This window comes from Triturus cristatus, chromosome 9, assembly GCF_964204655.1.
Source record: "Triturus cristatus chromosome 9, aTriCri1.1, whole genome shotgun sequence".
Taxonomy (NCBI): Eukaryota; Metazoa; Chordata; class Amphibia; order Caudata; family Salamandridae; genus Triturus; species Triturus cristatus.
The window spans coordinates 152,599,249-152,616,197 of NC_140592.1; the positions used below are offsets into that span (position 1 = coordinate 152,599,249).

A 16,949-nucleotide genomic window follows, 5' to 3' on the forward strand; every position below is an offset into this window, starting at 1 on the left:
CGGGGGTACCTCTGGTATATCTAAAAACACTAGGAGGATGGAATATAGGCATAATGGCCCCACTATCCTTTGTAATCAAACATGTTTGTGCCCTACCAATTGCCAGCAGTGGTCAGGGACATTCTTCAGGGCAAAAGAAGATCCCCATAACTACACACCATGCTATGTCAGTGAGTGTAAAGGGGTCAAAGTAAGTTCTACCTTGACACCGGAGGTATGTTCCCTAAAGGATTATTAAACATACAAAACATAAGATAAATATTTTCAAGACGTCAACTGCCACTCAAGTAAAAGGGTGCATGCAGATTACTCGCACACAAAAAGTGTAAAACAAATGTGACAATGCACTGCAAACAAAAGACACATGCATGTTAGGTGGACACATGCACAAACCTGATTGCAGATATCTTAGCCTAACTTAAGGGATACCAGGCTTCAAGGTCTGGGAGGATATGGTATCCTCTGTAGTCACACACTAAAGATATATGGAATAGTTCCATCATATATTATAAAAGCTTTTGGGAATATAGTGTAAAAGTCCCTGTAAACTCCTCGGGTTATCAGTACTTAAATATAGACCTCAAAATCACGTGCGCCGCTCCGAGGAGCCAAAATTAGGCTAAGCTGGTCATGGCGTGGGTCTGTAATCAAAGACTCAGACCGTCATCTATTAAAGGTTGAGGAAGCAATTTAGCGCTGCACATGTGGGTCATTAAAGTGGTTAGTAAATTGATGCTATTGCACTGGTGTCTTTGCATAACTGTGGTAAAATAGGGCTAGTATGTTTACAACAGATTTTGCTGGAGGGACAGGTTGGCTCTTTAACTTTGTGATATTATTTTCTATTTGGCTATTAGATTTTTTTTTACCCTGGCAAAAGACCTAATGATACTTGAATGCCACCCCCCCCTGACGTCAGTTTCTTCTGTGACTAATCCCGTGCTAAAAACGCGGAGCCACTTACATAAACTGCTTTTGGAAACAATGTGCCCACAAACATACTTTTGTTTGTAAAATGTTTGTTTTCTTCCTCGGTCGGTAAGGAATCTGCGGCTAGATCCTGGCTCTACCAGATTAGGGGTTATCAAAGGTAAGTAACGTATTCTTCTGATAGAGACGTCTAGCTACAGATTTCTTACCTGTGAATTAGATACCCAAGCAATACCATCCCCGGAGGAGGGTCAGCGAACAGATCCCACTAAAGATCCCTGAGCAGTTCCAGCCGGCTCACTAAAGGGAAGAGAGAGACAGACCTGCTGTTAGGAAGGCAGGTGAGGAAAGAAGATGCCTCACCAGAAATATTGGGGAAAACCCATGCGGAACTTAATTCCGTAACTATGGAAAAACATGGAAGAATGAGAGGTGTTGGCAAGAACACATTATATACTTATAATACTACATAGCACCTCCAATGGCTGCTAAAGGATAGTGAACGGGGCGAAGGCCAAGGACAACAGCTAATACCACCGAATCAAAGTTCAGTGCCATAGAACCAAGTGATGGGAAGAGCACCAGGAAAATCTTAGGAAAAACAGTGCGAACAATAATAACAATATGAACAAAGACTACTGGAGGTCAAAGGAAATAAGTTGGAAAGGAGTGAGCCTCCTGGGGCCATTCAACATAGACCCACAGAGGAGGACGGGATAGCAACAGCAAGCAACAGAAAAGTGAGGGTCCCTGTACACACATATATATATATATATATATATACACACACACACACACACACACATATATACACACACACATCAACTTTTAGCACAATGGTCAAGGACCGACGATGTGACAACTGGCAACTGTCACATGGACTGTATAAAAGAAAACAGGGAGTGGGAGACATTACACTCCCCCAAAAACTAAAGGCAATCGGACATAAAACACGGCATGGTTACAATCCAGCAGCAGAGGGATAACTGAAAAAGAATGATGCCACAGTGAAAAACAACCCTGCAGAATAGAGAATGAAGACCACAATCTGGGACTGGAAAAGAGATGAAGTTGAACAAAGGCCAACACAGGGAAGGCCCAGTCAGATAACCAGTCTCCGCTGTAAAGAAGAAATATTCGACAGAAAAAGGGAACCAGACTAAAGCAGCAGAAAAAAAGATAGAGTAAGTAGTTGTGGAAGTCCCAACGCCACAAATGGAGGCCCAAAACAAGGGAGCAGCCATATAAGAAATGATGCAAAGACAGGGCCCATAAAATGGCCGGAAGATATACCTCGACCATGATGGAGAAAGAACCCTACCTCCCCAAAAGGACGAGAAGGGAGGGAGAAGAAGAGAAAAAAATCAAGAAGCTAAAAGGGAGCTCCAATACCCACGGGACAACCTGTGCCCAGTCAACGATTTCTGTGACAGCATGAGTGAGGACCCTGACGTCAAGAGGCTTGTCATCATCCAAACTCAGTAGTTCAAGGGATAACAAACCCAAAAGGGGTTGGAACTGTATCCGCGCTCGCAAGAGAAAGGAAGGAAACTCTCCAGAAAAGAATTTGAAAGGGTCACCAAACCTCTATACAAACCAAACCTAAAGGAGGGTGGTCAAGGAAACCATAGTCGAGAAGAAAAAACAGCCATAAACCCCTAAGAGGGGTAGAAGGCAAAATCTGAAGAACACCCAGTTCAGAACTAAAGGAAGTGTCATAGAAACATTTCCAGCAAGGACAAAAAAAATCCCCAAGTGAATAGCAATAGCAGCTTCGCGCATGACAGAACGAGATTAAGACAGTCCATGCGTCGATGTAGTTACATGAAAGAGAAAAAGTACTTCTTACCTGTGCATGACGAGGCCATGGCGGATTTGAATCTGGCAATCCCGCAACATTATTCTATTTTTACCCACAATCGCAATTCTAGGGGTGGGGGTATTGCAATGGTAGCCAAATCCTACTTCCCCTGTACGTGGAATAAATTGGCCATAGACGGTTGCGAGAGCGCGCACTTCTGTGTATCTATCAATCACCATCTTACTTTCTCTGGTCTATTGATCTACAGACCTCCTGCCAATGATATAGCCTTTAGAAAGATATTTCCAGAAGTAGTGAGCTCGCTCGCGATAGGCTCGGCTAATTTCACAGTCCTTGGCGATCTTAACCTCCACTTCGACCTCGGCCACATCCCCGCTATTAGTAGCTCTCTTGCAGATCTAGAGGCGCTGCAGCTGAGTCAGATGGTCACCCTCCCTACAAATGTCGGTGGCCATATTCTGGACCCCATTTTTACGAATCTGTCCGCGGTCAATGTCTTACCTCCATTACCGGTAGTTTGGACAGACCATTTCCTGGTGGAGGTAAACCTTGTGATTAAAAATCCTCCTTTTACAAAATTAAATAGGTCCGTATTCAAACGCCCTTGGAGGAAACTCATGCTCGAGGACTTTCATCGGGTACTCAATGAACACCCCCTTGACTCCTTTCAGGACGTAGAGTCTGGTTACAATCTTTTCTGTAACTGGGTCTCCCGTGCTTTTGACCTGTTGATCCCTGCCACATGGAGTAAATGTCGCTCTTTGGAACCTAGCCCATGGTATGATGAAGCGTTACTGCTTTTAAAAAAATCCTGTAAACAGGCAGAAAGAGACTGGCGCAAGACTTATGATACCGAGAAAAAATTATTGTATCTCACAAAGCTTAAATCATATCATAGAGCCATCTGCAGAGCTCGCGCGGCATATTACGCCCAGGAGTTTAAACATAGTCCTAATCCCGTAAAACTGATTTTTAAAGTTCTTAAAGATTTGACGGCTAAAAGAGCCTCAGCAGCTGAGGTATGCTCCGCATCTCACTGTGATAAATTAGCCAATTTTTTTCTGGATAAGGTACATACCATCTATCGCTCCTTTTCCAATACTGTCCCTTTGGGTGAAGGACAGAGACTTTCTGCTTCCCCCAATGCGGTTCTACTCACTCTCCCGGAAATCTCAGAGGGCGAGTTTAATAGGTTGGCAGTTAAAGTTAAATCCGGGTCCCCTGCAGACCCGCTCAGTTTAGAGTGTCGGCTGCCCTTTGCTTCCCCCCTGTGCGCCAACTTATTAACCTGTCATTGTGCTCAGGGATGGTACCTACCAAGTGGAAACAAGCTTATGTTACTCCTATTCTGAAAAAACCCGCTTTGGATCCCCTTAAACTGGAAAATTACCGTCAATTTCCCTTCTCCCCTGGGCTGCTAAGGTCGCGGAGGCGCACGTTAATGGTATTCTAACCCAACATCTTCAGACCGCTAACATCTTAGATCCCTCACAGAACGGCTTTCGAGCTGGCCACAGTACGGAGACGGCTCTCCTTGCGATGACGGAACATCTACGTACCGTGCTGGACTCCGGTCAAACTGCGGCACTGGTCTTACTCGACCTCAGTGCCGCGTTTGACACGGTCTCTCATGGGACACTTCTGCAGCGTTTGGGTGAGGCAGGTATCTCTGGTCCGGCTCTTGAATGGTTTTGTTCCTTTCTTGCGGGTCGGTCATTCGGGGTTGCCACACCTCCTTTTGAATCCAAATGCTATTCCATCGAGCAGGGAGTTCCTCAGGGGTCGGCTCTCAGCCCCACACTGTGTAATCGGTATGTGCGGCCGCTGGCAGCAGTCGCCAAGCAGTGGGGCCTGACTATGGTTTCCTATGCTGACGACACGCAACTGGCAGTCGCACTAAATGGGGATTCCGACTCTGAGGCCTCTAGATTTAGGGAGAGACTAACAGCAGTGGCAGGCTGGATGACGGCTAATTGCCTACAACTTAACGCTAAAAAGACTGAAGTTCTGATCATTGGGAAACAATGTAGTCTCTGGGGTGATCAGTGGTGGCCCCCTGAGTTGGGCCCAGCCCCTATCCCGGTCCCGGAGGTCAAAAACCTGGGTGTTTGGCTAGATTCCGCCCTGAGCTTCTGTGGCCACTCAAAAAAAGTGGCGGCGGCCTGCTTTGGGGTTTTGCGGGGACTGAGGCCAACCCTGAAGTTTTTTGACTCCCCCCACTAGGCAGCTGATTATTCAGGCTACCATACTTTCTCGGCTCGACTACGCGAGTTCCCTCTTGGTGGGAGCCAATCAGGCGGAAGTTATCCGCCTGCAGCGAGTTCAGAATGCGGCAGCCAGAGCCCTGGTGGGTCTACCTAGCTTTTGCTCGGTGAAGGAAACCATCCTGAAACTTCACTGGCTGCCCATGGCTCAAAGGATTGAGTTTAAGACCCTATGCCTCTTCTTTAAGATTCTTAAGCTATCCACCCCCTCAATTCAACATCTTCTCACTTCTTATGTTCCTCCTCGCTGTCTGAGGTCGCTGGGCCAAAATCTTGCAGTAGTTCCACACTTCAAACGCTGCAGAGCGGGTGGGCGGTCCTTCCGCGTCCTGGCGGCCAGGCTCTGGAATTCGCTACCTGCTCACATTCGTGCCCTTGAGGACCTGCTCTCGTTTAGGAGGGCCATTAAGACACACCTTTTTCCCTCTGGTTCTGAGGCTACTGCATAGGTCTCTCCCCTTGTTTGCATCTTTCCTCCTCTGCTGCTCTTCTGACTCTAGGTTTCTTTCTTTCTGCTTGTCGGAGCGCCGGGACGCCCCTTCGCTGGGGCAGCTGTTGCGCTATACAAGAACACATAACATAACATAACATAGCAAGAACTAGCACAAGGAATGCGAACGCCCGAAAGAGACTAAAGAAGGAACACTGCCTAGGCCAGGATCAGACGAAGTAGCCTACGTTAAGAATTAAACCCTGTTACTTGCATGTGGTTGGAAGAATGGGCATCAGAAAGAATGTAAGGAAAAACCCCTGGCCAGTGAGAAGAATACACTTAACAACACTGGAAGACAGGGGGGGCAAGGACCCCTTGCACCATCACACCAAAGCCCACGATTTGAAATCCCCTATAAGGGGTACAAAAGTGCCAGAAACATATGAAGGAATGCCTGCAAATCATACAGACAAAGTACCCTGGTGGACAGGGAACAAGGCAACACTGGATCTGCACAATGCAAATAAATACCCCAATGAGAATCTGGTTAGAAAAGCAGAAGAAGACCCTGCATCAATAGAAGTCGAATCTCAATAGGTCACAAAAAAAACCGAGTGTCCCAAATAGCGGGGACCATAACATGTCATCGAAAGTTTAAGATTTATTAAAAAATATCTGCAGGAGCACCTCATCAGGTGCAATCCGTAGGTAAAGTTTGAAAGAAAAAGCCAATAGGCACTGCTCTAGAACAGATGATATATGAAAGAAATCAGATGGAGACCATATGCCGTACAAGCTCACTACGGGAGGAAGAAAAGTAGCAGACGTTACAGCAAAACAGGGCTCTGCACCGCCAAAGGTTTCATGTGGAGTTCCCACAACACCTTCGGCTGGAGTTGGTGACAGGAGTCGCAGTCCTCGGAGTCATGGTGTTCGCCAAGACACTACATACAAATACTATGAGGGTCTGTGGCCGACATCTGTCACCCACAGGACCCACAGGGTTTGAACCCTGAGAACATCCAGAAAAAGGACACTGTTGTGTCGACTAAATATCGAAATAGGACAAAAAATGAGCAGAGGCACCGTTCTCCGGATCCACGTTGTAAGAGCAGAAAGGAAGAAACCAACATCAGCGAAGGGCTTATATGGGCTCTGTCGACGTCACGTCCTCTGGACGACATCGATACGGAGTCACTTGACGCCCTCTACCAACGCAGAGAGGTACTGCTGTGAAAACATTTCCGGACCCAGTCTGGTGCCTGGGGATAATTCAAAGGTAAGGAATCTGCGACTAAATGTTTCTACAGATAAGGGAGATTTTTAGCATATAATAATGAGCAGGCTTTATTCATCATGGTTAAACTCGCACAGGAAGAGGATAACAATCAGTGCGGATGTCCTTGTCGCACTTGATGAAGGTCAGAAATCCACTCTGATAATCCTCAACTTTTCAGCAACCTGTGACACCGATGGGCAGATTTATAAAGACTTTGCGTCTGTGTAAATTCAGAAAAAAAGAACACAAACCACAAAAAAATGTCTTGATTAACTATTTACTTTTAAGTGTAAAACTTATTTTGTAAACATGCAATGCAAATAGTGCTTCACGCTACTCTGTGTTTCCTTCATAGATGGTATTCGGGTCTTTATATTCCACTACAAATGGCTTTTGATGAAACATCCTATCTCCCAACAACGGCAGCTTCCTCGAGGCAGGTATTACAAACAAGAAATGTAACACTCCGGTTTTGTGAATAGCCAAAAAGCAGCAGTCTTACTGAAAAGTTTAAGTTACCTTTGCGAGTCAGGGCTCTGGCTTCACCTCCTAGTGCAGTGCGGGCTGTGCTTTATGGCAGGCACGGAGGGAGGGATGGTCTCAGTTGCAGCTCCGGCCTCGTTCAGTGCCCCTGATATTACTAGTGAGTGAGAGGCACTGAGGTGGCGGTATTAGTGGTGGTGGTACTAGTATTGGTGGTGGTAGTTATGGTGGGGGTGGTATTGGTGGTGGTGGTACTGGTATCGGTGGTGATGGTATTGGTTGTGGTATTGGCACTGGCAGTAGTATTGGTGGTGGTATTGGTGGTGTTGGTATAGGTGGTTGTATTGGTATTGGTGGTGGTATTGGAGATGGAATCTCTTGGTATTGGTGGTGGTGGGATTGGTGATGGTGGTGGGGTATTGGTGGTGGTGGTGGTATTGGTGGTGGTGGTTTTGGTGGTGGTGGTATTGGTGATAATGGAGAAGTGGTGGTGGAGGTGGTATTGGTGGTGGTTTTGGTGGTGGTGGTATTGGTGGTGGTGGTGGTGGTATTGGGGGTAGTATTGGTGGTGGTGGTATTGAGGGTAGTATTGGTATTGAGGTTAGTATTGGTGGTGGTGGTGGTATTGGTGGACGTGGTGGTGGTATTGGTGGTGGTATTTGTGGTGGTATTGGTGGTGGTGGTGGTATTGGAGGTGGTGGTATTGGTGGTGGTGATGGTTGTGAGAAGGTGGGTTGGTATATGCTGTCCACTAGTTAAAGTGGGCACCTTGTACCAGGCCACATGACCCTTATGATGTATGAGGTCAAAGAGAACCTTATTGAAAGCTATCCTAGTGGTATATATGGAGAGCAGCCTTCAGGCTTCATCTTGAAGGAATGTAAAGCAGCTTGCTTTACAAGAATATCACCTCCTAAATGATTAAATGAAAGGAAAACCACAGTATTTATATAAAAATATGTATTTATTAATATAAACACTCTACTAGTCTCTACACAAGACTAGGGCACAAAGCATACAATACTAAATGAATAAAACATTCGTAAATAGCGAAATACACAGCGGGCTCCAGGGGGAGACTGAACCATTTACTAAAAAAATGGTATAACAACGACTTCAATAGACACAGTGCCTAGAGCAAGTAGAATAGCTGGGTCCCAAGGAACCACCCAGAGGAGTGACAAAGGGAGCCCACGGAGGACAGGTGCAGTGAGGAAACACAGACGCGTGCTCAGTACAACTCTATGGGAAAATCACGGTTGGAAATTTATAAGTTAAGGACACTTCTTAGAAGACTTCGAGCAAACCCTTTGGAACTTAGGAGTTCTAAGGCCAACCCACCAGTAAGTACTGAGGTACCCATGTTACCTATCCCAGAGGAGCCGGATGCATAGGTGCCACATGGCGTCGGAAACCTTTGTTGTTTTTAATGGAGAGCTGCAAAGAAGTACTGCTGCCAGGAAGGAGAAGAGTGTCCGCTGGAATCCAAGCCTGGATTCGAGGTGAGAAGAACCTGAAAGCAGAGTGGACAGAGTCTGGGTCACTTCAGGTGACCAGGGGCTCGGTAGTCGAATGCCCACCGATGTCGGGTGCTTAAGGGATGAAGAAGGGTTGCTTGACTCTGCAGCCACGGGGACCAGGAGACGTCGAGGACGACCAAAGTCCGGAGGTGAGCTGTCCCACGCAGATGTCGAGAACTATGGGGTCGGTGTCCGGCTGGAGCACCAACAAGCCTTGGCAACTGCAACCCACGCAGTCAGCGGAAACAGGTTACGGTGTTGACCAGCAAGGTCCAGGGGACTCTCCAAGCAATGGAGAGTCAGGGCATGTCTGGAGCTACCAGGTAAGCCCAAGAATTAGCAAGGTGACCCACAGGCCAACAGACCCGGGATCGCGAGGAGACCTCAAGCAAGTCTGCAAAGTACCAGCCCACAGGACACTCGTGGAGTGGAGGCCGGAAATCTTCGGTGGAAATACTGCTCAGGGTCAGGACTAAACGGAGTCCAAAGCACGGGCTCAGGAATCGTCACTAAGCTTATGCAACTGCAAATGTACGCGGTGCACAGGGGTTCGGGTTGCACGGTCCCCACGAGGGATACTGGTCTCAGAATCGCTGAGAGGGCAGATCGACCTCAGGGACCTTCGGGAACCCTCCTCCTGTGATGCTGAAATCTTCAGAGTCCTCAGGAGCTTGGGAGAAGCAAACCGGTCAGATGCGTTTAGGTACCTGCTTTTGCAGGGGAGTACCTCCTTTACTCCAAGGGAGATTCTTCAGTTGTCCAGCATCGTGCAGGCAGTCGAAGTACTTGGTTTAGTCTTAGCAGAATCCTGCCCAGGTAAAATCTGAGGTCCTTTAGTCAGGTAACCCACTTTATACCCATGGGCAGGGGTTGGAAAGATTCTGTGGACCCTCCTAGAGGAGGGCAGGACAGAGGGGTGGCTACACCCACGTCCTTTGTTCAGTTTCGTGCCAGAGCAGGAGCAAATGGCTCCTGGAACTGGTTTGAGCTGGACTATGCACAGGGACATCAAATGTGCCCCCAGTGCAGACCCTCTGGCACTCTAAGAGTGCACCGACCCAGCCCCAATCAATACACTAAATCCTGCCTGGGAGGTGGTTACACCTCCCTGTGACAGGATGCCTATTATCATGCCTTCCTCTGCGCGAGCTTGGCTCAGCAGCAGGAGAGCAGAATCGTGTCTGTGGCTGGCAGCATCCATTTTGTGTTGCCCAGGTCGAGAAAGCTGGTACCGGGTATACCGGTGACCCACATATGTCCCTTTGGGATGGTGGAATTGTACCTCCCACACCAGTTACTGGTGTGGAGGTATGATTCCAAGCTGTGTCACACCAAACACAACATGTTTCTAAGCAGCTGTTCCAAAGTTAACATTTACCGCGCGGTTATAATGCACTTAAACATATATGTTTATGTTTATAGGTTTGTAAAGCGCTCGAATGCCGAGGCGTCTTGGCGCTGAGGTGTGATAGTGGGGAAGCATCAGAGAGTCGCTCATATGATGTCAAAAAGGCGAGTTTTTAATCCTTTCCTGAAGGCCTGGGGGTCGGGTTGCAGTCTCATGGCTAGAGGCAGGTTGTTCCACAGTCTAACCGCACAATATGTTATTGACCGACCCCCCCAGCGTGACTTTTTGATTTTTGGGACCCTAACAAGCCCCTGCGTAGCTGATCTAAAGGGTTGTCTGGCTGCATCACAGACAACCCTGGAGAATGGTCTCCGAAAGTTGCAGGGGGGCTCTGCTCATGCTGAGGTACCCTCTCATGTAAAACCCAGCACCCTGCCTTCAGGATTGTTTTGGCCTGCCATAGGGGTGACTGATAGGTATTTAAGTGTAGTGATTTAGAGAGATATAGTGAACCTATTTCTCAGTAAGTGGTGCTAGCACCATCTTACACAGTCTGCAGTAGCAGGCCTCTCGTGTCAATTTGGATGGCCTCTCATGGGTGGCATGATACATGCTTCAGCCCATGGGAGGCCTCTGGGGTACCTATGCCCTGGGTACATGGTGTACCATATACTAGGAACTGATAAGGGTACCCCAGAATCCAATCTAGAGTGTACCTAAAGTACATGCATAACAATTTACAGGAGAAGGCAGATAGACTGGGGTTCTGGATAGCAGGATCCCAGACAGACTATGCCAAAAACAGTGTGACATCAGCAAAAATTGGGGGTAACCATAAGAAGCAGATACTACTTTCCTACAGTGGTTTTGTTAATAAAACAGGCTATTGAAAATAACTCGCCAGGTGGTTTTAGTACAGATGACATGTAATACAGATGTGCTATTGTCATCTTCAGCCCACTAGAACAGGATTATGTGTTACCACCTGGAATTCACATGACTTAATTTGCTAATCATTTCAAAATCCATTTTACTTGAGAGGTACGGGGGGTGAAACAGACACTAGATAATGCTGGGTTAAAGTGATTGAAAGCAGGCGCACGTGTTACAGGGGTGGCCATGCTGCTTAAAAAAAAACACAAGCAGTTTTAGCTGACGCAGTGCATGTCCGGCCTGCAGTATTCTCAATAAAGGAAATAGTGCTTACAGACTAAATAACAGGTCCCGTGTAACAACCGAAGTAAAAGGGCCAGTCGCCATGGGAGGGTACAAATAAAGACAGGGCCGTACTAAGGAGGGACTAACAAGCCTATTAACGAATCCGAAGGCAGCATTTACGAAAGACAATGACACAAGCCAGTGAAAAATATGGGAAGAGAGTGGGCGCACCTTCTCTTCCATACTCTACTACAGCAGTCTGACAGAGAGAGCAGCGCATGCGCACTGCCGCTAGGCTCGACCTAAAAATGAAAAATTAATGCAAGGGGAATTGTTTTAATACTTGTATGAATAACTCACCAGGTGGACATGCGCATTTAAAAAGGATCAACACTGTGAGGTAACATTGAAAAACAAAAGTAAAAAATATTAATAAAGGTTAGATACTTTGAAGTAGGTGTCAACAAACGTGAAAAAATGTATCGGTAATAATCAGAAAACTGCCAAATTTGGAAAAGTGTACTCCCCAGCACTGGCTGACAAATGAATGATTCCATCCGATCACTTTCTCTGCCTGCTTCCTATCTTCGGAAATGAAAAAGATAACTTTTTTCTATTTTGTAATTACCTTTTTCTTTTGTTCATTCTTTATGTACTCCACTCCAACAGCTTTTGTGCCTTCAAACAAAATTTTAGTGACAAATGTTTGATCTTCTGCTGATACATTCGGCCGTTTCAGTGCAGGTCGAAGATAAGCACTGGCTGTGCTCCACCTCTGTCCTACACATTCAAGGAGGACAAAGGAAAATTAGAATTTCTAAAACAAAAATACTATAAATTAATCAACGCATACCTAAGGCAATCTATTTACATACTTATAAAATGAATAGGTTTTTCTTTATTAACTTTTATTTGGCCAGTTCCAATAATATATGTTCAAGTGCAATTTGAGTCCTCTAAAAATGGCATCAATGCACTTTACATTGCATGGTATCTTTCACATTGCCTATGCACCGGTTGGAAGAACAATGTCATGTATACAGACATGCTTGCCACTATGGCTGAAAGATGGAAATCTTATGACAAGCAACATAAAAAAAGAACCAGCATTCTCGAAAACACGAGTAAATATATGAAGATGAAGTAACTTGTATTGCTAAGTGAACTCTACCCAAAGATCAACTAATCCTAGATTGAACCTTAATTCACCTATGTGTCATTAGTACAACCCTAACATGCTCGGAAAATATTTTCAGAATGCTTCCTACATTGTAGGCAGGTCTGAGAGCTTGTTTTTGAGCTGCTTTATTTACTGCATTGTCGGAGTACAGAATAGTTGACTAACAAAAGCATGAAGACGACAGCGGAGTAGCTTTGTTGGGGTCTTCTAGTCAGCGAAGGTGCACGAGTCCTGCTATGCTCACTCCTCCAATTAAATGAAAGAAACTGCAGAGAGGACATGTGGATGCACCTCAAATATGTCATACCACTTCCCAGTTTTACAGTATTCAATAGAGTTTTCCTGTATCATTGATACAATACCCATATGGTAAGGTGCCTTGAATGAATATGCAAATTACTTTAAACTATGACTGTTATCAATGTATTTTACAACGGTTACACAAGCTCAGCTCAGACTAAATGGAAAGAGGAGACGTACCTTTGCTTCAAATAGATTTAAAGCAAATCTAAATAGATATTCTGACAAAGCTTTAAACTAAAATGAAGTTGCAACTGCTTTACATTTGTATTTAATCTGACTAGCTCTCCTAAAGAACACAAAATCACTGGCATCCCTGCAAGTGAGTCAAGCGGTATCAGTAAAGCTGGCCTTATCTGAGACAATAAAACAGAAGCAATTGCGAACGGCAAAGAAATACAATATCAGTTGCAACACCAAGCCCATGAATGCTTTTTTTGATTTTCCTTAAAACGATGCCCTGGCTGCAAATGAGAGCAGATCGCCATCTGTGCATTCCTGGATACCGCTACCCAAAATAACACAATGAAAAAGAAACAATGGGTGGAGCAGGCAGCGCTTTGTGCAGCTACTGCCTGCTTCACTGATAAACTCCCAGCTCACGTAGCCCACAGCTGCCAATCTCACAAAAGAAGCGGTCGCTTTATTTTAAAAAATGTATTTGCATTTTGAAAAAATGTCCAGTATTTTGTAAAGCGCGAACAATTATCCGAAGGTGTCAAGGCGCTGGGGGCTGTCGGGAAGATTAGGCGAGCTATTGCCCAGTCACATGGCGCTGGGCTAATCTGCCGCCGGCACCAGGGATCGGACCATGAGCCCCAGGTTCCGGAGTCAGTTGCCCTGGCCGCTGCGCCACACCTCTCCTATGAAAATAACATGACATGCAGCACATTTCCGGTTGAAGCATCATGAAGTGTAGAGTATGGGTACAGAACACCTATACACGTGTCAAAGACAGCGCTCGCTCCTACAGCATAATCTCACTCAATAAACACACTCGGTGTCCTCGAGCGTCCACCACCCCGCACCCGCAGTTTGCCATATCGTTCAACTCTTGTGTAGACTCTCGGTGACCCACCTTCCGTTTCCAAGGGGGTCATAACACACATTTCTGACGCATTCAGTGCAGGCCCGGCTCTAGGATTTCTTCTTTGGGAGGGCCGTAAAGAAGCATGGGTGGGCCATGTAGATGAATGGGTACTGGCCAAAAAACAACAAAGTATTTAATCGATCTGATATTTTAGGTACTGGCATTTGTCTGCTTTTGACATTTTTAGCACAATAATCAGCACCAAAGGAGCTACACATTTTGTTTTCTCTGATGTGCTTCCGGCTCTGGGGAAGGGGAGGGACACTGCTTGTCAGAACCTTAAGATGCAGAATTTTAAGATTGTTGGAGGTGCTGCTCGTCAGAACCTTAAGATGCAGAACTTTAAGACTGAGGAGCGCTGCTAGTCACAAACCTTAAGATGCAGAACTTTGAGACTGAGGGAGCGCTGCTCGTCAGACCCTTAAGATGCAGAACTTTAAGACTGCAACATGCTCCTGGTCATGTGCAGCAGCATACATTTTTCTGCTGCTGTAAAGGGCCACTTTACAGCTTTGAACGTTTAAAAAAAACGGGCAGCTTTTTTGCTATGCAAAGCATTGAAGTTAAAATGTTCACAGTTCTGAATGCCTTGGAGGCCAGGGTGGATGGGCCTGGTCCACCCTGTGGAACCGGCCCCGATTCAGTGTCCTGGACATCGTCGAGTGCAGCTGCTGGAGCAGAGTTTTCTGTTGAAAATGTATCGGGTTTTTAAGCTCCAGTTTTGTCTATATGTAGAGAATTAAAATACTAATTTGTAATCAATAATTATTTGCTTTGTGTGAAAATTCTGACTAACCAACATGATTAACAAGAGAAATTACACGTGGGAATGCATATATGTTGCTTAATAATAATGTGCAGGTTTAATTAAATGAATGTTGCTAAGTGCTGTTTGTTTTAAGCACAAAATGCTTTTGAAATAACGTGTACTAATGCTTAAATATGTTGCAGAAGGCTAGTTAATTACATACACATAAGGGTATTAGTGGGAATTAACACTGTTTAATCATTGCGATGATGTAGTAACGTTGTTTGTGTTTCTTTTGATTAAGATGGTTCGTTTTGGCCTAAGAAAAGATGGCTGACATTTACAGCCTGTGCTCGAGTGAATATGAGATGACGAGAGGCCTTGTTGAAAGTCACCTGACTATGGCTTCTGCTGGAGTTTTGAAAGTTTCCGTGATGACAACGACTCCAGGCAAACATCCAAGTAACCTTGGAGGGAAAGAGAGCCACAATGAACTTTGTGATTACAGTGGAGGTTTCGCTATGGTTCCGAGGAAGAGCATTTACAAAAATAACATTTGCAAACTCGAGTTTCCTTCTTCCGTCTTTTTATTTTTGTGATTTTTCTGAGCGGAGATTTTCCAAATGTAGCGATGCTACATCCTTTCCTGCTCGCTCTGCTCAGCGGCTCAACGGAAATTTAGGACATTTTATGTTGCTTTATTTTGTAAGATTTGTTATAAATATACTAGACTAGAGAGGGTCCGTGTCTTTGCATTCGGGATTTTTGAGGCCACTTCTTCCCAAACCTGCGTTGGTGAGGATCGATGCTGTGAGGACGGCGACTCGGGAGATTTCTACTGAGAGACCTTTCCTGACCCATTTATGACATTTAGCTAGCATAGGTAATTATGAGAATAATGATTTTGCTTTGATTGACTTTCTTTGAACTAATTTTAGATAAAGTATCATTATTTCAAATACAGTGTTGGTGGTTATTTCTTGTTGTTTATTGAATACTTATGTTTGATTATTGTTGTTTAAATCATGACTCAGGACAGAATCAATTTGATCGCATTGACCTTACTGCAGATGCAGGGTGTTTAGGAGGTTTCTCTCTCCATGGTTGGCACTGATAGAGTAATCCGAGTGTATGTTAGTGAAATGGGCCCAAGCGTATGATGAGTGCATGTGCGTGTATCTGTGAAATTACTCTATCCGTGGAAGTAGGGAGAATTTGTATGCCCTGATCTGCACCAATTTCCTGGTAGCAGAATTTGATGGTTCTGATTATTGTCTTGATCTGATTAAATTGCTTGTACATTGGCTTTTTGATTTATTGATTATTGATTGATGTTGGTATATGTACTAATACTATATGTTGGAATCGTCGTGTTGAGTTTTATGTAGTGCTTCTGGAACTTGGGAGCTGGTAGCAGTTCCGTAGTAGGGCAGAGGGAAGTATATACTGCTCTCGGGAAAGACGGGATTGTTGGTCCTGTACGTATGCAGGAGAAAACGTGTGACAATTGAAGTTGCGCGTCACATTGTCTGGGTTCAGAATCAGTGACATCGTCGTGTGTTACTATTAGGGATATATTTCCAGTATAAAAGGAGTGTGAATGGTAGCGAAGGTTATCTGTGAAACTCTGGTCTTAAGTCCCAGGGATCCGTAAGGTTTGCCGTTAAAGCTTATCGCTGGAGAAGTAATAGGTATTCTCTGAGCTTGTTTGAAGAACTGAACAGAGGTAAACACTGTTTGGTTAATGTGTGTTATAATTCTGTAGTGGGACAGACTGTTCGCTGTTCTCGGGAAAGGCAGGATTTTGTGTGGTTGTACTACATTTCCTTGTATGAAAGTGGGTGAATGGATGAGCATTTAGTTGATTGTAAGACTCTTTGGAGCAGTCCTAGAGGAAACAGTTAATAAATGCATGTTAGAAGGGCAGAGTAGAGGGATGTGCTACTGTGTCAACGAGAGTATTAATTCCGTAGTGAAGCAGAAGTGAGTGCTGTTTCAGGGAAAAGACGTGATTCTTGTGAAATAGATTTCTTTACTATTCTGTGGTTAGCGAAACAGACAATGGAGATGTTTATATGTTGTAACTAATAGATTTTGAAGAATTTGACACGAAGTCTACTGAGAAGATTTTGTAAAGGAGGGGTAGACGAGTGACAGGAGACAGGAGCAGGAGCAACTGCAGCGACTGCTGACGTCATAGGGACCGCGCTCTGATTGGGTAGTGGATCAGAACAGTGTTCGCGCTGGGATTGGTGCGTTGGTGTGAGCTGCGCAAGGATTGGAAGGGGTACAAGGTGACGTAGACGCTCCAGGATTGGTGCGTTGGTGTGAGTCGCGCTGTTATTGGATGAAATATCGTACAGTACAGTTGTGTTACGGAAGGGATTAGAAAGT

The 16,949-nt window shown here is 45.2% G+C and overlaps 1 protein-coding gene across 6 annotated transcripts in view; it reads right to left on the reverse strand.

Annotated features, from left to right (window-relative positions):
• The window catches only part of CHDH (choline dehydrogenase), a 178,399-nt gene that overhangs the window by 30,632 nt on the left and 130,818 nt on the right, over positions 1 to 16,949 (reverse strand). For all 6 annotated transcript variants that reach the window (XM_085624629.1, XM_085624628.1, XM_085624626.1 and 3 more), the window contains exon 3: positions 11,866 to 12,017. In XM_085624629.1, the coding sequence (XP_085480755.1) occupies positions 11,866 to 12,017 (152 nt within the window). The remainder of the gene's footprint in view (positions 1 to 11,865; positions 12,018 to 16,949) is intronic.